Genomic DNA, 22,697 nt, shown 5'->3' on the forward strand with positions numbered 1-22,697 from the left:
TGTATGCTTATATACTATGAAGTTCCCTTTCCTAACCCCATCCTTTACACAGAACAGAGGTGTATTCTCTTCAGAAACTGTCAAAGAAATACCAGACTCATGGTCATTAGGACTTCAGAGAAAGAGGTTGAAAAACAGATCTGAAAAAAGAGAATTATGAAAAGGAATAAGAATGAGCTCTTGGAAACTAAAAACATGATAACTGACATAAAAATAGACACTTCACCCCCCAAAAAATGAAATCTCCTAGAAGTAGAATAGAAAACTAAGTCAGAAATTAGGAGAGGAAAACAAAAAACAAAACAAAAAAAAAAAAGAAATTTGAAAGATCAATACGGGAGACTGTCCCTGGAGGATCCAAAGTTCTAAAAAGAAGTGATGCAATCTAAGAAATCATGTAAGAAAATTCCTTAGAACTAAAATGTCTCCAGATTAAAAGCCCCATCAAATATCAGCAAATGAATTAAAAAACAAAAATAAACAAAATCATGAGGTACATCACTGAAATTTCAGAATGAAGGTAAAGAGAAAAATCAAGAAAACCCCCAAAAAGCTTCTTGGGGGTCAGTTATGGCTTTTGACTTCTCAGCTGCAATACTGGAAGCTCAAGACAATAGGGCAATGCCTTCAAATTACTGACTTAAAATGAATCTCAATCTAGAATTGTGTACTTAGCAGACTGCCAACCAAGCATAAAGATAGAACAAAGACATTTTCAGACTTGCAGTCTCAAAAATTTATCTCCCACCCTTTCATTCTCAGGAATCTCCTGGATAGATATGGTCCACTGAAACACAGGAATAATCCAAAGAGGAAGAAGCCATGGAAGCCAGTCAATGGGTAATCTGCCCCCAACAAAAAAAAAAAAAAGAAGGAAAAACAAAAGGGCAAAGTAATTCCCAAGACAAGACAAAGGAAGCCTCCTGACAACACTAGGGAGCATACCTACAGGGCCAGCAGTCCAGACTGGAGCCAGAGAGGGCTGGAAGGTTCCAAAAAAGGACATATCCAGGAGGAAACAATATGAACTGATTATCTGTCAGATAATTGACTAAGAGATAAATTGCTTTTAGAGGTTTTATGGAGCCGTTGAAGGATATAGAAATACTAATGATTTCAAAGAAAACGAAACACACAAAAATTCAGCAATTACCTTCAAAAGGAAAGAAAACATAAAATACACTTAGCTCATCAGTGAACAGACATTTACGATACAACAATATAGTTAATTTTGATCATTCAACCAAAAATTCTAATATTTGAAAGAATGAAGGAGAAGGGTATGTATGTGTGTATGTGTTAAAGACCTAAATCTTTAATTATCAGGAAATAATAAATCAATAATAAACAGTATATTTAATTTGTTTGAAACTATAAAAGAAGGCTGGATGTAGTGGCTCACACCTGTAATTTCAGCACTTTGGGAGGCCAAAATGGGAGGACTGTTTGAGCCCAGGAGTTCGAGACCAGCCTGGGCAACAAAGTAAGACCCCCCCCCCCCCCCCGCCCATCTCTACAAAAAATAAAAATTAGCTGGGCATGGTAGCTCTTGCCTGTGGTCTCAGCTACTTGGGAGGCTGGGGTGGGAAGATCACTTGAGCCCAGAAGATCGAGGCTGCACTGAGCCATGACCACGCCACTGCACTCCAGCCTGGGCGACAGAGTGAGACTGTCTCTCAAAAAAATAATAATAAAAACAAAAATATTAAAGTAAATACTCAAAAAAAAACAGCAAAAGTAACTGAAAAAGCAGTTTGCCTCTAAGATCAGGACTGGGTTTGAGGCACGGTGGGACAGGGAACTACTATCATAAGTAAATTTCTGCTATAACGCTATTGGGCAGGGCAAAATTCAACACATAATATTTTGAATCAGATTTTAACAAGTAGGCCAGGCACAGTGGCTCACGCCTGTAATCCCAGCACTCTGGGAGGTTGAGGCAGGTGGACTGCTTGAGGTCAGGAGTTCAAGACCAGCCTGCCCAACATGGTGAAACCCCGCCGCTACTAAAAATACAAAAATTGGCCGGACGTGATGGCAGGCGCCTGTAATCCCAGCTACTCAGGAGGCTGAGGCAGGAGAATCACTTGAACCCCGGAGGCGGAGGTTGCAGTGAGCCAAGATTGCATCACTGCACTCCAGCCTGGGCAACAGAGACTCCGTCTCAAAAAAAAAAAAAAAAAAAAAAAATTAGCAAGTAACGAGCTTCACCACTTAGCCAGTCAGGAGTTCCATGACTGGAACTGATCGTGTCACAGATGGTACATTAACATGGGGCTTTACTATCTAATCTTTAAAAAATGTTCAGGCATTTCGTTAAAAAAAATTTAAAATATTAGCCGGGTGCAGTGGTGTACACTTGTATTCTCAGCTACTTGGGAGGCTGAAGCAGGAAGATAGCTTGAGCCCAGGAGTTTAAGCCCAGCCTGGGCAGCAAAGTGAGACCTTGTTTCTTTGAAAATATTTATTTTTTAATATTTAAATTATTCACAAATAATGTCTATTTTTTACAAATGTGCAGTTTCTGTTTTATATTCTAAAGTAACTAGAAATTAATCAAAATACATACAAAATCCTTATTTATGGGAGTCATAACCGATTCCAAAACTTATTCTGGAAACTTATTCTGGAAAATGAGGCCACTCTTGCAACGTTTAAAAAAATCAAAATATATAAAATTTTCCTTTAAATTGATAAACAATGATGTCAAAGAAAAATCTGCTTAAATTGCTCATTGAATGAATAACTTTAGGCAAGCAACACAAAACAGAAGCATCTTTGTTAAATGAATTAGAACTTTTTCAGTTCAGTGACTATTTTTATTCATTTGTTCATTCATCAAATATTTATTGAATGCCTTCTTTGAGCTGGATACCAGAAGTACAGCACTAAGTTAGACAAAGGCTGTGCCCTTATAGAACTTACAATCTAGTGAAGTATTAATATAGATACATAAAAATGCAACTAAAACACAAGCATCTGCCACAATGAAGAAATACAGGAAAAACATGGGTTCTACTGGAGCTGTAAAATACATCACATCCAAAGTATTCCAAGCAGTTTGCAAACACATGAAACAGATTATTCTCAAGAAACATCAAATGGTCCTAATTAGAGGCCACCACTAGAGGACAAACTAAAATGAAGGCTGGAAAGGAGAAATTGGGGGATTAGAGTGCTATAGTTTGAATGTGTCCCCGAAGTTCCCATGTCAGAGACTGAATCCTCAATGCAACAATTCTGAGAGGTGAGACTATTAAGAGGTGATTAGGTTATGAGGGCTCTGCCCTCATAAATGAATTAAGGTCATTATCTTGAGAGTGGGTTTGTTATAAAAGTGAGTTCAGCCCCCTCTTGCTCTCACCCGCATTCTCTCTTGCCCATGTGATGCCTTTTTCCACGGGATCACCAGCTGCCAGCACCATGCTCTCAGACTTCTTAGCCTCCAGAACTATGAGCCTAATAAATTTCTTTTCTTTATACATTACTCAGTCTCTGGTATTCTGTTATAACAGCACATACTGAACTAAAGCAGGGGATGTGGGAAGAAATTCTAACATCTGAGTACCTACTATGCCATTTAATCCTCAAAACAACTATCAGAAGGTAGGTATAATAAATACTGGGACTATCTCTTCAGTATCTACTTCCCCCTCTTCAACCAGCATTTTGTGGGAGACTGACCTCACTACTAGCTCCAGATGTACTACCACAATCAGAGCAACTCCATTCCCCTTGCCACAGTAACCAAAATAGGTAGTCTATGCCTAAGCCAATCAGGTCATGATGACCATGAATAAGTTCAAGGGTGATATAAACAGCACTGAGTTTAGGACTTTTGCTGAAAATCTTGGAGTACAGAGTCTTGTCTCCTAGGCAGAGTGGTATGAGATAACAGATCAAGAAGCACTGCTTCTAGCATTACCTAATGACAAAAGAGAATGAAGCCTGAGGACTCAGCAATTAAGTGTGAGAACTCGAGTTTGAAAACCAAGTGGTCTGATTTCAGAATTAAGAGATGCAAGCACACACACAGACAACCCGCAGTACTGGGGCATGGATCGGAACTCATCAAGTCCATCACACCAGCTACAACTTGATAAAAGGCTGATAAGCCAAACTGAGGACTTTGAACTTGGTTAAGAACAAAGGCTCTAGAACTTAAACATCTAAGTTCAAATCTTAATTTCATCACTTAATAGCCATGTGACATGGGGTAAGATACTTAATTTCTCTATGCCTGTTTCCTCATCAATGAAACAGGGATAATCAGACCTCTTTATAAAGCTATTGTGAGAATTAAATGAGTTAATAGGTGTAAAGCACATAAAACAGTGTGCAGCACAGATCAATCCTCATTGCTTAATGAGGAGTCAAGACTTCTGAGTGTTTTGATTAGAATTATGATCTAGGAAAATCAATTTAGAAGAACAGTGTGGGGCCAGGTGCAGCAGCTTACACCTGTAATCCCAACACTTTGAGAGGCCAACGTGGGACCACTGCTCGAAGTGAAGTTTGAGGCTGCAGTGAGCTAGGATTGCGCCACTGAACTCCAACTCAAGCCTGGGTGACACAGTGAGACCCTGTCTTCCTGCTGAAAAAAGTAGTAGTATGGTGTGGAGGGGAACACAGAACACACAAGAAGTGGGAAAGTAATGGCAAAGTTTCAAGAAAGGCATCAACGGTTTGTATAAGGTGATGACAGTGGAAAATGAAAAAGAACTGAAGCTACTGAAGAATCTGACCAATATCCTTGATGAACATTGATGCAAAAATCCTCAATAAAATACTGGCAAACCGAATCCAGCAGCACATCAAAAAGCTTATCCACCATGATCAAGTGGGCTTCATCCCTGGGATGCAAGGCTGGTTCAATATACGCAAATCAATAAATGTAATCCAGCATATAAACAGAGCCAAAGACAAAAACCACATGATTATCTCAATAGATGCAGAAAAAGCCTTTGACAAAATTCAACAACCCTTCATGCTAAAAACTCTCAATAAATTAGGTATTGATGGGACGTATTTCAAAATAATAAGAGCTATCTATGACAAACCCACAGCCAATATCATACTGAATGGGCAAAAACTGGAAGCATTCCCTTTGAAAACTGGCACAAGACAGGGATGCCCTCTCTCACCACTCCTATTCAACATAGTGTTGGAAGTTCTGGCCAGGGCAATCAGGCAGGAGAAGGAAATAAAGGGTATTCAATTAGGAAAAGAGGAAGTCAAATTGTCCCTGCTTGCAGACGACATGATTGTATATCTAGAAAACCCCATTGTCTCAGCTCAAAATCTCCTTAAGCTGATAAGCAACTTCAGCAAAGTCTCAGGATACAAAATCAATGTACAAAAATCACAAGCATTCTTATACATCAACAACAGACAAACAGAGAGCCAAATCATGAGTGAACTCCCATTCACAATTGCTTCAAAGAGAATAAAATACCTAGGAATCCAACTTACAAGGGATGTGAAGGACCTCTTCAAGGAGAACTACAAACCACTGCTCAACGAAATAAAAGAGGATACAAACAAATGGAAGAACATTCCATGCTCATGGGTAGGAAGAATCAATATCGTGAAAATGGCCATACCGCCCAAGGTCATTTACAGATTCAATGCCATCCCCATCAAGCTACCAATGACTATCTTCACAGAATTGGAAAAAACTACTTTAAAGTTCATATGGAACCAAAAAAGAGCCCGCATCGCCAAGTCAATCCTCAGCCAAAAGAACAAAGCTGGAGGCATCACACTACCTGACTTCAAACTATACTACAAGGCTACAGTAACCAAAACAGCATGGTACTGGTACCAAAACAGAGATATAGATCAATGGAACAGAACAGAGCCCTCAGAAATAATGCCGCATACCTACAACTATCTGATCTTTGACAAACCTGAGAAAAACAAGCAATGGGGAAAGGATTCCCTATTTAATAAATGGTGCTGGGAAAACTGGCTAGCCATATGTAGAAAGCTGCAACTGGATCCCTTCCTTACACCTTATACAAAAATCAATTCAAGATGGATTAAAGATTTAAATGTTAGACCTAAAACCATAAAAACCCTAGAAGAAAACCTAGGCATTACCATTCAGGACATAGGCGTGGGCAAGGACTTCATGTCCAAAACACCAAAAGCAATGGCAACAAAAGACAAAATTGACAAATGGGATCTAATTAAACTAAAGAGCTTCTGCACAGCAAAAGAAACTACCATCAGAGTGAACAGGCAACCTACAACATGGGAGAAAATTTTCGCAACCTACTCATCTGACAAAGGGCTAATATCCAGAATCTACAATGAACTCAAACAAATTTACAAGAAAAAAACAAACAACCCCATCAAAAAGTGGGTGAAGGATATGAACAGACACTTCTCAAAAGAAGACATTTATGCAGCCAAAAAACACATGAAAAAATGCTCATCATCACTGGCCATCAGAGAAATGCAAATCAAAACCACTATGAGATATCATCTCACACCAGTTAGAATGGCAATCATTAAAAAGTCAGGAAACAACAGGTGCTGGAGAGGATGTGGAGAAATAGGAACACTTTTACACTGTTGGTGGGACTGTAAACTAGTTCAACCATTGTGGAAGTCAGTGTGGCGATTCCTCAGGGATCTAGAACTAGAAATACCATTTGACCCAGCCATCCCATTACTGGGTATATACCCAAAGGACTATAAATCATGCTGCTATAAAGACACATGCACATGTATGTTTATTGCGGCATTATTCACAATAGCAAAGACTTGGAACCAACCCAAATGTCCAACAATGATAGACTGGATTAAGAAAATGTGGCACATATACACCATGGAATACTATGCAGCCATAAAAAATGATGAGTTCATGTCCTTTGTAAGGACATGGATGAAATTGGAAACCATCATTCTCAGTAAACTATCGCAAGAACAAAAAACCAAACACCGCATATTCTCACTCATAGGTGGGAATTGAACAATGAGATCACATGGACACAGGAAAGGGAATATCACACTCTGGGGACTGTTGTGGGGTGGGAGGAGGGGGGAGGGATAGCATTGGGAGATATACCTAATGCTAGATGACGAGTTAGTGGGTGCAGCGCACCAGCATGGCACATGTATACATATGTAACTAACCTGCACAGTGTGCACATGTACCCTAAAACTTAAAGTATAATAAAAACAAAAACAAAAACAAAAAAAAAAACAAATGAGCAAATGTGGCAATCAAAGACTAGGAGGAATAAACAACGATCTCTGATTTTCAACTTGGTAGACTAAGAGAATGGTGGTCCCAGAAACAGAAACAAAATCAAGAGAGAGTAGATTAGGACTCCTTTAAAATAAAAGAGGTTATCTTATGTTTTACATGGGAAGTTATTTTAAGCAAGTTTAAAATCAATAGGATTTAAGATAATTATTATATTAGTAAGAAGTGAGATCCAAGGCCAGGTGCAGTAGCTCACGCCTGTAATCCCAGCACTGTGGGAGGCCAAGAAGGGCGGATCACCTGAGGTCAGGCGTTTGAGATCAGCCTGGCCAACATGGTGAAACTCCCATCTCTACTAAAAATACAAAAATTAAAATAAATAAATAAATACAAATACAAAAATTTTTGGGCGTGGTGGCACGTGCCTGTAATCCCAGCTACTCGGGAGGCTGAGGCATAAGAATTGCTTGAACCCAGGAGGCAGAGGTTGCAGTGAGCCGGGATTGTGCCACTGCACTCCAGCCTAGGTGACAGACTCTGTCTCAAAAAAAAAAAAAAAAAAGAAGTGATATCCAAGTTTCATAAACTACACTTTAAAGCTGTATTTTTCTCTTTTTTTCAATAAACCCAGTTTAAAAAACAAATCTAATTCCACTACTTAGGGATGAAAAAGCAGATAAAATTAACAACCAAAATTATAATATTTGCACTTCTTACTGTGAAATTAAACTACCATATGATCCAGCAATCTGTCTACTGAATATATATCCAAAAGAAAGAAAATTAGTATGTCAAAGAAATATCTGCACACTCATATTTACTGCAACAGTATTTACACTAGCCAAGATATGCAATCAACCTAAGTGTCCATCAACAGATGAATGGATAAAGAAAATGTCGTATATATACACAATGGAATATTATTCAGCCATTAAAAAGAATGGAATTCTATTATCTGCGGCAATATGGATGAGCCTGGAGGACATGATGTTAAGTGAAATTAGGCACAGAAAGACAAATACCACATGTCCTCACTCACATTCAGAAACTAAAAAAGTTGATCTCATAGAAGTAGAGTAGAATAGTGGTTACAAGAGGCTGGGAAGTGTATAATCCAATCAATTAAAAATACATATATTAAAATAAATTAAGTAAAATAAAAATTCTTGTGGGTATGACAAATTTTTAAAAATCCCATTTAAGAAACAAAACTTCTGAAACATGATTCTTAAAATTGTTGGTAATATTATGAAGCTAGCTTTTAAGAACTTCAGAAGCTCAAAATGTGACATAAAATCAGAACACTGAAAGTGAAAAAATAACTCGGCACTACAGATTATTTCTCCTATAGAAATAATAAATAGAAAGTTAAGTAGTGGGGCCATTTCCTCACATTTACTCCACATCTATCTCACTTTTCCCCCCAAACATTTATCCTCCCTACCAAAAAACCATCAAGGTCACCAATTTCCTCCATCTTGACTAATATAATGGACACTCTTCTGTTTCTCATTTCACGAGACCTGTCAGCAACCAGTATACAAACAAACAATTTATCACTCACTCTATCATTTTTTAAACACTTTCTTTTCTTGGCTTCCCTAACACCACACATCCCTGGCTTTTCCCTATCTATCTTCTTGGTATATCTTCCTCTCTCAGATCTGTGTATTTTAACACATCCTCAGGGCGAAGCCCTCCGTCCCTTCCACTTCTCTATCTACACCCTTTTCCTAGATGATCTCATCCATTCTGTAGTTTTAATACTAACCATACACACAAACTCATATCTGCAATCCCAATCTCTACTGTGAACTCCAGATTGACTTTATTAAACTGTCATCTCTACGTGGGTATCTCAATGGCAATTAAAACCAGACCAAATATCCAAAACAGAACTTTTGACCCTCTCCCTCTGCCCTTAAAATTGTTATTTCATTTATTCATTCTACAAATATTTCCTCAGCATGTGCTCAGGCACTGTGCTGTCCACTGGCACAACAATGTGAACTTGGGGGAGACAAATTATAATAAATTATTAAAAGAGCTATAATGGATATAAAGTGTGGGTTCTGACAGAAAATGGGGAGAAGGTGGCTATTTTTGATAGCGTGTTTAAGATCAGCCTCTATACCGGCCTTGGCAACATGGCGAAACCCCGTGTCTACAAAAAATAAAAAATTAGCCAGCCATGATGGCCCACACCTTGCAGTCCCAGCTATTCGGGAGGCTGGGGTGGGGAGATGGCTTAAGCCCAGGAGGCGGAGGTTGCAGTGACCCAAGATCGCACCACTGCTCTCCCGCCTGGGCGACAGAGCAAGAACCTGTCTCAAAAAAAAAAAAAAAAAAAAAAGGCACCTACTTAGTTGCTCCAGCCAAAAACCTAGGCATCTATTCCCCATACACAACCCATTATGTGAATTTACAGAGTTCTGACTATAAAACAAATCTTGATGCTTAATACTGAAGAAAAGGCTCAAGTAAGCAAAGAAGAGAGACGTGGACAATGACAACTATGACAGATGTCACAGAAGGGCATGCAATAAGCTATGAAACAAAGTTACAGTCAGATCTACTCTAGTCTGGAAGAAATCAGAAAAGGCTTCCTGGAGGAAGGAGTAATTAGAATAAGCCCAGATGATCACTACAAAAAGCCAAACAAAAAGGTATAAGGGACTATGTCAAGAACAGGGAGCAGTACAGCTTGGCACATCCCAGAATCTAAAATAAATCCAAGGTGATAAACTCTTAGAAGGAGGAGTGTAGATTAAGACATAGGCCAGAAGAAAGCAAGAAGTTATCAAAGATTAATGAGGTCATGTCAAAAAGAAACAGAAGTCAACCTAAAAAGGCTTCCATTGGCCAAATATGAGACAATTTGACAGGAGTGGATTAAAACACACTAAAATCCAATAGCTCATGATAATCTTTTAAGATGATAATTAAAACAAAAAACCTGCAGTGAACAGCTCATTACCAATTACTTTGGAAAATGACAAAGGGAAATCATCTTTTATGCTCCCTTTTCTGTAGCAAGGAGTAACCAAATGGTTGATAAAAGTTATTCCAGCAAATAAATGCATAAAAAATTAGAGAATCAGGATATCACCATTTTGCAAACTCTAACAAAATAATGAATTCAGGCAATGATCAACAAAGAATGCTAAAATCATTAGTTAAAGGGCAAATTATGTAATAGAAGAATAAGGCTGATACCACCTGAAATCACTACAAGTGGGGCAACCAGGTAGGTAACTTTGATGAACAGGAAGTACACAACATCTACAAAATAATTTTATTGAAAAAAAGGGAACCTAAATATGATAAAATATCTAAATCGAACTTCAAGTTTTCAGGAAAGACAAGAAATAGAGAAATAGGTTATAGCAAACTTACAGCAAACCTGAGCATCAGAATTGCCTGGAGGAGCTTTTTAAACCACATATTGCTGGGAAACCATAAGACTGGAAAAGCCAAACACAGAATGTGGGGAATTTCACATTTAAGTGGGGGAGGGCTGTTATAGAATAAAATTTACTTAAGCTGCCTAACTGCAAATGCAATATACAGACTCTTAAGACTGATTCAAACAAAACTACCATAAAAAGACATATTGAGATGACACAAAATTGGAATATGGACTAAGAATGGCTTTTATTAAGGAATTTCTGTTAATTCTATTAACAATAATACTATAGTGGCTTTTTAAAAAAATGTCATTATGGAAAGAAAAAAAAAAAGTCAAGGCTAGAAAATTAGCAAAAGCCATACTATGTAGAATGGGCAAAAGCCATCCTTTAATGAGTCTGGGCCCAAACTAAGTGGTTTTTACAGAAGACTGATATAACAGTAACAACTACTTCTGGTTCCTGAAAGCCATGCGCTAAGCACCACATTAAGTTCTTTACATGACTTATCTCTGAATCCTTAAAATAAACCTGTTATGAAGATATTAAATTCCATACATCATTTTGTCTCATTTTGTCTGCTGTTCATGATCATAACTGGCACTTTTTTTTTTTTTTTTGAGACGGAGTTTCACTCTTGTTGCCCAGGGTGGAGTGCAATGGCGCGATCTCAGCTCACTGCAACCTCCGCCTCCCGGGTTCAAGCAATTCTCCTGCCTCAGCCTCCTGAGTAGCTGGGATTACAGGCGCCCGCCACCACACCCAGCTGATTCTTGTATTTTTAGTAGAGATGGGGTTTCACCACATTGGCCAGGCTGGTCTGGAACTCCTGACCTCAGGTGATCCACCTGCCTCGGCCTCCCAAAGTGCTGGGATTACAGGCATGAGCCACCGTGCCCAGCCACAACTGGCACTTTTTAAAAAGTGACATATTGAGGGTAGTTTGGAAAAAGGCAAGAGTGATCACAGAAAGACCAGTTAAAAGGCTGAGTACCTTAAGAATCCCTGATATAAAGAATCAGAATAAATGTTCATATATTTGGGATACAGGATGAGCATCTCTAGTCCAAAATTTTTTTGATCACTGACAAGACGCCACAGTGGAAAACTTCACATCTGACTTCATGTGAGGAGTCAAAATGCAGTCGACACTTTGTGCACAAAATCATTAAAAAGTATTGTATAAATTATGTGCTGCTATGTGTACAAGGTATGTATGAAATAAAAATGAATTTTATGTTTAGACTTAGGTCCCACCTCTGAAAAAACACATTATGCATATGCAAGTATTCAAAAATCCAAAAAATTCCACAATCCAAAACACTTCTAGAACCAGGCATTTCAGGTAAAGGATACTCAACCTGTATAACACAAATCCAGACATTATTTAACAAAACATTAATTATGCCCTACAAACATTTCACTTCAAAACAACCTTCTTTGCCAAATTAGTTTTCAGGAATTTTATTTAAAACAATCTTTTTTTTTGAGACAGGATTTCACTGTTGCCCAGGCTAGACTAGTGCAGTGGTGCAATCATGGCTCATCACTGCAGCCTTAACCTCCCAGGCTAAGCAACCTCCCACCTCAGCATCCTGAGTAGCTAGGACTACAGGTGCATGCTGCCACACATGGCTAATTTTTTATATTTTTTGTAGAGACAGGGGTTTTGCCATGTTGCCCTGGCTGGTCTTAAACTCCTGGGCTCAAGCACTCCTCCCGCCATGGCCTCCGAAAGTGCTGGGATTACAAGTATAAGCCACCAAACCCAGCCCAAAATAATCACTTTTATATGTACTATAGTTATTGGGCTTATACTTTTTACTTCCACTGGAAGAAAATGGAGAGAACATAAAGCAATATCTTCTACTAGAAACAGCCTTTTCTCCCAAATTCTTGAAATGGAGAAAACAAATTACTGTCTCAATTCTATAAATGACTGAAAAAATACACTCCCCATAATATTTTTCAAACTCATCTCCAGCTCAAGAATCTTAGATAAGCACATAGAAATCGATATGGTAAGAGACCTTAGAGTGAAGACAAGGGAAGGGGGTATTTCCTGGCCATCTCTTCCAATGTGGTAACCATAAAAGACAATACAGAAAGGTTCCTAAAGCTTCTTTATCGGAAGTCTCTCCTATTCTAGAGTCCTGCTGTGGCTTACAATTACTGAGCTTTGTATATTGGTTACTCTAGGAACTGCCTCTTAGGGACTGAGCTACAGTTAGTTGCCAATGGCTAACTACGCCCAAGCCTGATTTAACAATTTAGGCTGACTAGAACAAAACAAAACACCCAAAAAAGGATTCCAGCAATGAAAGCATGGTATACTAGAATGAAAACTAAATGTTAGTCTACTCAAAAACCTGGGTTACATAAAAAGATGCTGAATATGATCTTCGGGAAATGCAAATTAAAACCACAAGATACCACTAGAATGGCTATAATCAAAAGAATAAAAAAACGATTAAGACAGTAAATTTCGGCCAGGCATGGTGGCTCATGCCTGTAATTACAGCACTTTGGGAGGCCAAGGTGGGCGGATACTTAGGAGGCTACTCAGGAGGCTGAGGTGAGAGGATTACTGGAGCCCAGGAGGTCAAGGCTGCAATGAGCCTTGATTGTATCATGGCACTCTAGCCTGAGCAACAAGTGAGACTCCATCTAAAAAAAAAAAAAAAAAAAAAAAGTAAATTTCATATGTTTTTTTACAATAAAAATTTTTAATTAAAAAAGAACAAAAATAACAATATCAATATTGAAGAGATTGTGAAGAACCTGTAACCTTCATGCATTGCTACTGAGAATACAAAATGGTACAACTATTTTGGAAAAGTCTGACAATTTTTTTTTAAAGTTAAACACAACACTTAGCACATGACTCTGCAACCCCACTCCTAGATTTCTATCCAAGAGAAAAGAAAATATATGCCCACATAAAGATTTATACACAAACATTAACAGCAGCATTATTCATAATAGCCCAAATCTGGAAAAAAAAATGTCCTCCAACTAGTGGGTGAATAAACAAATCATGGTATAGCCATACAATGGAATACCATTCAGTGACAAAATTGAAGGAACTGGCTGGGTGTGGTGGCTCATCCCTGTAAGCCCAGAACTTTGGGAGGCCAAGGTGAGAGGATCCCTTGAGCCCAGGAGGTTGACGGTGTATTAAGCGTGGTCACGCCACTGTACTACAGCCTGTTGACAGAGTGAGAAAAAAAGGAACTAATAAATGCAACAAACAAGACAGACACAAGACTATGACAGAAAGTATCAGTGACTGCCATGGGTGAGAAGGAGTTAGGCTACAACAGAGCATGAGGGAACTTTTTGGGTGATGGAAGTGTTCTAAAACTTCATGGGGGTGGTGGGTACACAACTGTGTACGATGTATGCTTAAAATGTATTTATACTTTATTGTGTATAAATTATAGCTCAATGAAATAGTTTTTAAAAAACCCTGGGTTGATTAGATCTGTAAGTTATTAGCTACGTGACATTAACCAGAATGGTTTTTTTTCCTTCAGATATGCCTATTCTGTTTCATCAGTTTTCATTTCTCACATGCACAAGTTTTATTTTTAAAGTGAGCGATTCCATAATGTACTGCAGTTATTGGGCTTACAGATAATTCTTACTTCCACTGGCAAAAGTATATAGTTATCTGCACTGCTACTTGCTCTATCTCGTAAGATTGCTGTGAAACATCAAATAAGATAACTGATGAGAAAGTTCTTTGGTAACTGTAAAATAGTATTACGCAACTATATAGTAGACTTTACATTTTTGAAAACCAGACGTGAAAATGTTTTTTCATATGAGTGACTTGAGAGCCTTGTAAACCTACGTACCCAAAGTCAATCTTTGTCCAGAAATAGAAAGCAGTTGTCTATTCAAATGCCACCTTTTAAATATCCTATCGGAACCTGTTTCCTATTGTCGCTTGAGTTACTAGATGGCTCAATGTAGTATTATCTAACCTGCACTTTCATTTTTCAAAGGAAAAACACTAAAGAAATGTTTAAAGAGAGACAGATGAGCATGACACATTTATTTTTCAGGGGAAAAGACAGATACGTAGAAAAACCTCTTCAATTCCATATGCATTTACTGAATTTTTCCTGATGAGACCTGCATTAGCAAGAGAGAGTGAATAATTTTAAGAATAGCAAAATTTCTTAAACCAGTGTGGCAACTTCGCCTGTTCCAAAATTTGACAGATTCTCTTTTTTTATTTTTATTTTATTTTTTGTTTTATTTTATTTTATTTTTTGTTTCTACTACTGTTGTACAACTGGGCTCTTTGCTATCCTACCAAGTTTAAAACGTGTGGTATTTGACATCTAGCCTAGTTATATTTGCAAGTTTCCACGCTGCAATACGTATAAAGGCTGTTTGGACATAATCTCCTCAGGTGCAGTTTAACGACTAAATTTTACCTTGAATTCAGGTTTATATCAAATCTTACAATTCTGAAAAGTTACTCTGCCAGCAACAGGTACTACAATGAAAAATTAACAAAGCCTGTAACACTACAAAATGCTCTGCTAACATTTTCAAATTTTAAGACTCCTTTTCAGTAACAATTCTGAGAAGGAAGAATCTACAGCCAATTCCAAGGCCAGATTTCATTCAATTTGGTCTTCCTTCGGCAGTAACCCTAAACTCAAGTTTCACATTTCTCCTTCGATAACATTAAGGTCGCTCGGTCCGGTTACTGCACACCTCCAATTTTAGCGTCCAAGAAACCTGAAAGAACGGCACGTTGCCTACTCGCTCCTCCAGCCTTCTCTCAACTCAGAAGCTTGGCCAAACGTGCCGCTCTCTCCACAACGCCAACGGAGCTGGAACACAGCGCCCGGAGGACAACTGGTCACGGGGAGGAGGGGAGAACTTCGCGGCCCGGAGTACGGCGGCTGAGGTCCAATCCAGCCCGCGCCCAACTCTACTCGGTGCCAGGAAGGCGTGTGGACCTAAAGTCTCAGGCCGCGGTGCTAGGTCCGGAGGAGCAGAGTCGCGCGTGGCTGGGGGCAGGTCGTAAACAAACCGACGGGAGGAGGGGGAAGGGGCAACGGCGAGGCGGGTGGGGTAAAATAAAAGGTAGGACCTCGCTCCAACCCTTCGGCGCGAGCCCGCAGCCGGCTCCACCCCACCGAGGACCAGATGCTGGTCTCGGCGCGGCGCTTCCGCTCGGGTCGGAACACCGAAGGCCCCAACACCCCTGGAGCCCGGAGCCCACAAGGCCATCGGCTCCGCGACCCCCGCCCCACAGCGCCCTACCTGAACCCGCAATCTGGGTCCCGGGCGTCGCGGCCGGGCGCGCCCAGCCCTGTCCTCTTGCTGAAGAGCTTCTGGAACAGCGTAGGGGCCATGCTAGCCACGGCCAGGCAGGGGTCGCTCCGCTGGGCGCTTGCTAGGCCCCTGCTCCTACAGCCGCCCCGCCACCCCCATGGGCGCCTCAGTCATATGACAGAAATTAGTCACTTCAAACGGCCACGGCGCGCGGGGCGGGGCGCGAGGCAAGGCCGGCACTCATTGGCTGGAGGGGGGCCGCATCACGTGGCGGCGCGCGGAGCAAGGGGCAAGGTGGGGGCGTGGGGCGGAGCTGCCTCCCATAGGCTCACTGACGGGTCCCGTCACGTGGCAGCTCACGGGGCGGGGCGTGAGCCGAGAGGACAGGACTGGAAGGTGGCTAGGGATGTGTAGCGGGAACAGGTTCAGTCTCAATCCTCCCCTGTGAAGCTGTCAGCGACCATCAGAGGGTACGCCGGGGTGGCGCGGGGACGATGCCAGGAGCCTTGGAGTGCAGAAGCCTTCGACTCCCCGCACCCACAGAGTTGCGTAGGGAACCACAGGCAACCGACTCTTACTTGTCAGCCCCTCCCTAGCTTCTGCGGCTTCACACCTCCATTCCGCGCCGGGCAGAGTCTGGCGGCTCCTGGAGCACGGAAGGCCCACAAGCGTACCCGTGGGGCCGCGGCCAAGGCTGGACTTTGAGCCCAGGACCCCAGGACCGCCCTTAGAAGGCTGCGCCGGCCCGCGAGAGGTCTGCGATCTGCACAGCGCGGGGGCTGGCTCACAGGGACTGGTGAAGGAACCTGCCGGGACCCCTGCCACAGCCATGGCTCCCCGCAAAGACGACCTCGAGCAGGGACTGCGGGCAGTTTGTACTAGCGCCTAGAACCCTGACACCGGGAATTAGTCTTTTGGAAGAGCTAGCGATTGGAGGCTCAGGAGTTAGGCTGTTTCCTTGGTAACCAACAAAATCAGGTGAAACCAACGAAGTCAGGAAGCCTAAAGACATATATGTACAGATATCTAACCCTTTACGCTAATTATTTAGATTTTTAATAAATCTATCTTAATGTTTAGGTATGAAGACGGGAGGAACTGTGGAATTTTAGTCAAGTTACAGGGAAGAAACGCTTTCTAAAAAAAGAAAAACATTGCTCACATGTGACCTCACAGTCTTATTTAACCCATGGAACCAAAATATATCAGAGTTTGGATCAAACTAATCTTATAAATTTTCAGCAACCCCATCCATTCACTCACTCCCCCTCCAGGATGAGGAAGCTCGTACAATGGGATGTAATCCTCAGAGAAATTTAGGAAATAACTTGTATATGGTTGGAAGGCTGGATAAAAATACTTTGGGCAGGCGTGGTAGCTCACGTCTGTAATCGCAACACTGCAAGGCCGAGGCAGGCAGATCGCTTGAGCTCTGTAGTTCGAAACCAGCTTGGGCAACAGTAAGCAACTGTCTCTACAAAAAAAAAATTGTTTTAATTAGCCAGGTGTGGCTGGACGCTGTGGTCACGCCTGTTATCCCAGCACTTTGGGAGGCCGAGGCGAGTGGATCACCTGAGGTCACGAGTTCGAGACCAGCCTGACCAGCATGGTGAAACCCCGTCTCCAAAAAATTAGCCGGCGTAGTGGCGGCGCATGCCTGTAATCCCAACTACTTGGGAGGCTGGGACAGGAGAATTGCTTGAACCCAGGAGGCGGAGGTTGCAGTGAGCCGAGATTGTGCCATTGCACTCCAGCCCAGGCAACAAGAGCGAGACACCGTCTCAAAAACAAACAAAAATTAGCCAGGTGTGGTCACGGCGCACACTTGTGGTCCCAGCTACTCAGGTGGCTGAGGTGGGAGGGTAGCTTGAGTGTGGGAAGTCAATGCTGCAGTGAGTGCCACTTGTACTTCAGCCTGGGCAACAGAGGGGGCCCTATCTCAAAAAACAAATACTTTTTGAGAATTTCATTTAATTAGGTATACAAATTAAATTTTATTTTCTTTAAGTGGCTACCAACTCCCACTGATTTGCAGCTAGAGTTTATGCTCTAAATAAGGGTCTGAAGATATTTAGAAAAGAAAAAGTAATAGGCAGAATTTATATCTCTTTGAGAATTTGTCAACAACCAAAATACTGAGTTTCAATGTTCCAAGACTTTTTTAAAGCACTATTTATTGATGATTAAGATATTAACATATTCTTTCCACAATCATTTACGTTCTAGGCAGTGGGGATCCAAAGTAAAAAAGAGCTAACTTTCTAGGTGAGGAGACAGTAAATAAGTATTTAAAGTTATTGCACTATTTATTGATGATTAAGATATTAACATATTCTTTCCACAATCATTTACGTTCTAGGCAGTGGGGATCCAAAGTAAAAAAGAGCTAACTTTCTAGGTGAGGAGACAGTAAATAAGTATATAAAGTTATTTCCGATAGTAACTACTGTTGTGAAGCTAGTAAGAAATAAGCAATGAAATGAGGGTGTCAGCAAAGTCTGAGGAGGTAACATTTGAGGTGCTTAGGTTGAAAATCATTCAGTTGCTCTGTGTATTACCCAAGGTCCAGAAGCTACTGGGCAATACAGGATCAAAACAGCAGTACTATTTCACCTAGACATTTCAGATAATCCTCTGGCATCAAATGCTGAAAGATTTCTAACAGGGTAGAATGAGCTGTGTATATTTTTCTCACAAAACATTTGAATGTAGAATGAAAAATGAAGTTTTTGTAAACAAAAAAATAAAGTCAATGCAATTTTTAAAAAGTAAACAGAAGTGTAGATCCTATCAGTCAATTAATGGAGCAATCATTTGGGGAAGTTTTGTTTTTACGCTAGTTAAGTTACACTAAATGAGTACAAGTGGAAATAGGCCAAAGTCTGTCTATACAGGACCAAAGACACTAAGGACTAATGGCTGTCCATGACTGGCACAGAAAAGAGTAGTTCCAGGTCCCCTCAGAAGGAACTTTCCAAATACAATAACCTTGTGTGCTTTCGTCTTGGGAAAAAATTACTTCATGGGTAATTATAGATAATAATAGTAAGGGAAAAGAATATAACTGCTTGCATAAGAGACACTTTCAGTATTCTCTAATCATGTAATAGCTTTATTTCTGTAGTCTCATTTAGTCTTATGCTTGAAAGGTACAGAGAAAAACTAGATTTACTTCCTATTATTCATCACATTTCTCCTACATTGCAGTGTAATACTAAAGTCACAGAATCAGAGAGTGCTGAAATGATACAAGTTTGTAATAAAAGAGGACAAAACTATACATAATTATTCAGATTAAATTTTAAATATTTCAATTTTAGTATCAGTGAATATTATCTTTTATTTTTCCTTTTACTTAGTACTACATCCTATCACAGAGAAGCTGAGGAGTCTTACAGGCAGCCTTTGTAAGTTTAAGGAGTCAGCAAAGAGGAAATGTGAGAAAGAAAATAATTATCTACTCATTCATGCTACGTTATATCAATGTGGAACTACTGGGTTACAAAGATTAGACATAAGGCCTACTACACTCTCACTCAAGGGTAGAAGATTTAGTCTCCTCAAAACTCCAACAGTCTATAGATTTCTGTCCACCTGCTTCAAAGATTCCCCTGCTGATAGCATAAAAGACAGGCACTCTTTGCTATAGGCATTTCCTGGTTACTACATATAGGAAAAGGTGGCAATAAAACTAAAATCTTCCTCAACAATCATGCTAATAAGTATAGTCTCAATTATGCTGAATTATCATGAAACAAATTATAATTTCATTGATGACATCTCAGAACAAGACATTCAAAATCAAGCTGATCAAGTAGACCTGCCCAAAAAACATTAAATGGGCTCAAGTTACCCCACTTTTAAAAACTCCTAAACCAACTGACCATTTATTGCTATATAATAAGGAAATGGCAGTATTCTGAAGCACCAGAAAACATAAACAGTGATTTATTCAACAAACATTTCTTGAGTCCCTCCAACATCTCAGACTCTACTATAGGCACTGGGAATATGGTACTGAACAAGAGAGTCCTTATTCTTAGAAACTTAGTTTTTTGTGGGAAGAGACAAAATAAACAAGATGTTTGCAAGGTGTGCTAGGAGCCAGGAAAGAAAGCATGGATAGCAAGCAACTGATGGAGACCAAATTTAGATAGGGTGGTCAGGGAAGGCCTATCCAAAGATGCGTGATTTTAGCAAAGATGTAAAGAATGAAAAGGAACCAGCTATAGGAAGAAGGTGGTGAAGAACATTCTGGCAAAGAGAAGAAAAAGTACAAAGCCTCTAAGAGAGAAATGGTTTTGGCCTGTTTGAAGAGGAGAAAGGAAGCCAGAAGAACTAAAATATACTCTGAGAATGGGAGATGGTTTGAAATGGTTAGAAAGGTACAAGGGGCCAGATTATGTAGGACCTTGTAAATTATGGAAAGGAGGTTAGACTGAGTGTGATGGGAGCTATCAGAGGGGTTTGAAACAGGAGAGGGACATAACACAATTTATGATTCTACTGTGGCTGTTCTGTGGAGAAGGAATTTTAAAAGAGGAAGAATGGAATCAGAGAAATGAAATAGGTGACTACTTGTACTTTAGGAGAGAATTGATGGTGGCGAGCAAGTTATTTTGGAGATACACACTTCTAATAGGAATGAAGGAAAGAAAAAGATGACTCCTACGTTTCTGCTGTGAGCAACTTAGTGGAAGTTATTTCCTGATTAAAAGACCAGGGAACACATGGATTTTAAGAGGAAAACCAAGCACATTAAGTTTGGATGTATTAAGTTTGAATTGCCTATGAGACATCCATGTGGAGATACTGACTAGAATATATGGGGAGAAGCTAGGATTAGTGAGAGAAATTTGGGAGGCATCAGCTTCTAGACAGAATTTATTTTTATTTATTTTTTTGAGACAGAGTCTCACTCTGTCTCCCAGGCTGGAGTACAGTGGCACGATCTTGGCTCACTGCAAGCTCTGCCTCCCAGGTTAACACCATTCTCCTGCCTCAGCCTCCCGAGTAGCTGGGACTACAGGCACCCACCACCATGCCTGGCTAATTTTTTTTTTTTTTTGTATTTTTAGTAGAGATGGGGTTTCACTGTGTTAGCCAGGATGGTCTCGATCTCCTGACCTCGTGATCCGCCCACCTCTGCCTCCCAAAGTGCCAGGATTACAGGCGTGAGCCACCGCGCCCGGCTGACAGAATTTAAAATAATGGAATGGATGACTTTACGTGAAGGGAGTGTATATATAAAAAAGAGGGTTCAGAACTAAGACCCAAAGAGGATAACACTTACAGGTCTGGAAGAGAAAGATCCAACATAGAAGAATGAGAAGGAGCAGCAGTAAGACAAGAGAAGAAAATGTCTCTAAAAAGAAATGAGTCAACTGTGTTGAATGATGCTGAAAATTCAAGTGTTCATTAGATTTGTCAATATGGGTATCTTGACAAGAACAGTTTCAATGGAGTAATGTGAGTGAAAGCCTGAAGCAGTTTCCAAAAGATAAAGGGGGCAAAAAGGAAGTGGTAAAGCAAATGCAGACAACTCCTCTTTTTTTGCTGAGATGGGGAGCAGAGAGGAGATGGAAAGGGAAAATTGGTTTTCTTTTGTTTTAAGATGGAAGATAGTAGAGAATTTTGTACGCAACAGAAACAACCTAATAGGGATGGTGAAAATAAGCACCTACTATGTTCCAAGTGCTAAGAATACAATATGAACAAGATGGGTACAGGCCCTGCCCTTAAGAAACTAAATAACAAAAAAGCTATTACAGATTGTGATAAGTTATTTCAGGGAATCAAACTTTTCCTTCAAATATAAATTGGCTTGAAATCCTCATCTTGAATTCTAAGTGCACAAAACTATGACAAAAATTATTTCAACAAATATTTTTCAAACATTTAATATGCTTAATATGTATCTGTGCTAGAATCGAGCAATACAATAAAGAACAAGACATAGTTTCTGCATCAAGGACCTTACAGTCTAGGGAGAAAAAAACAATTGACAGGCTGGGTGCAGTGGCTCACGCTTGTTAATCCCAACACTTTGGGAGGTCAAGGCAGGTGGATCACTTGAGGTCAGGAGTTGAAGACGTGCCTGGCCAACATGGCAAAACCCTTGTCTGTACTAAAAATACAAAAATTAGCCAGGCATGATGGTGCACAGCTACCAGTAGTAGTAGTCCAAGCTACTACTCAGGAGATTGAGGCAAGAGAATCGCTCGAACCCAGGAGGCAGAGGTTGCAGTGATCCGAGATCGTGCCACTGCACTCCAGCCTGGGTGACAAAGAGCAAGGCTCTGTCACAAAAAATAAAAAATAAAAATAAAAAATGGACAGGCAATTATAGTACATTTTGATAAATGCTATGATGCAGGAAACCAAGATTTTGATTGAGTCCATTAGTCAGGATGTTCTACGTTGCACATGATAGAAAACCCAAACAAAACTAGCGTAAGCAAAGAATGAAATTGATTAGCTCTCATAACTGGATCTAGTGTAGATGAACAGTTCAGGCACAGCTTTATCCAAGGACTGCATCAATGGTATCGAGAATTCAGTTTCTTCTTCTCATCTCTAATTTCTCTGTGCAGACTCTATTCCAGGCAGTGTTTCCAAACATGGACATAAGCTGGCTGCCAGCAGCTTCCAGGATATATCCTTTCGGATGAAAGCCCAAGAGAAAAAGAAAAGTCTGTCCCAGCATTCCAAGAAAAAAACTCTGATATTTAATCCCAATAGGATCATTTTAGGCATTGGATCCATCACTGAAC

At 40.2% G+C, this 22,697-nt stretch overlaps 1 protein-coding gene across 2 annotated transcripts in view; it reads right to left on the reverse strand.

Annotated features, from left to right (window-relative positions):
- Nucleotides 1-16,303, reverse strand: part of FNIP1 (folliculin interacting protein 1) — a 159,188-nt gene extending 142,885 nt beyond the window's left edge. The window contains exon 1 of one of the 2 annotated variants that reach the window (XM_019027844.4): nucleotides 15,913-16,303. In XM_019027844.4, the coding sequence (XP_018883389.3) occupies nucleotides 15,913-16,004 (92 nt within the window). In that variant the 5' untranslated portion in view covers nucleotides 16,005-16,303. The remainder of the gene's footprint in view (nucleotides 1-15,912) is intronic. The other variant, XM_019027841.4, reaches the window with a different exon arrangement.
- Between the last annotated feature and the right edge of the window lie 6,394 nt (nucleotides 16,304-22,697).

This window comes from Gorilla gorilla, chromosome 4 (genome assembly GCF_029281585.2).
Source record: "Gorilla gorilla gorilla isolate KB3781 chromosome 4, NHGRI_mGorGor1-v2.1_pri, whole genome shotgun sequence".
Lineage (NCBI taxonomy): Eukaryota > Metazoa > Chordata > Mammalia > Primates > Hominidae > Gorilla > Gorilla gorilla.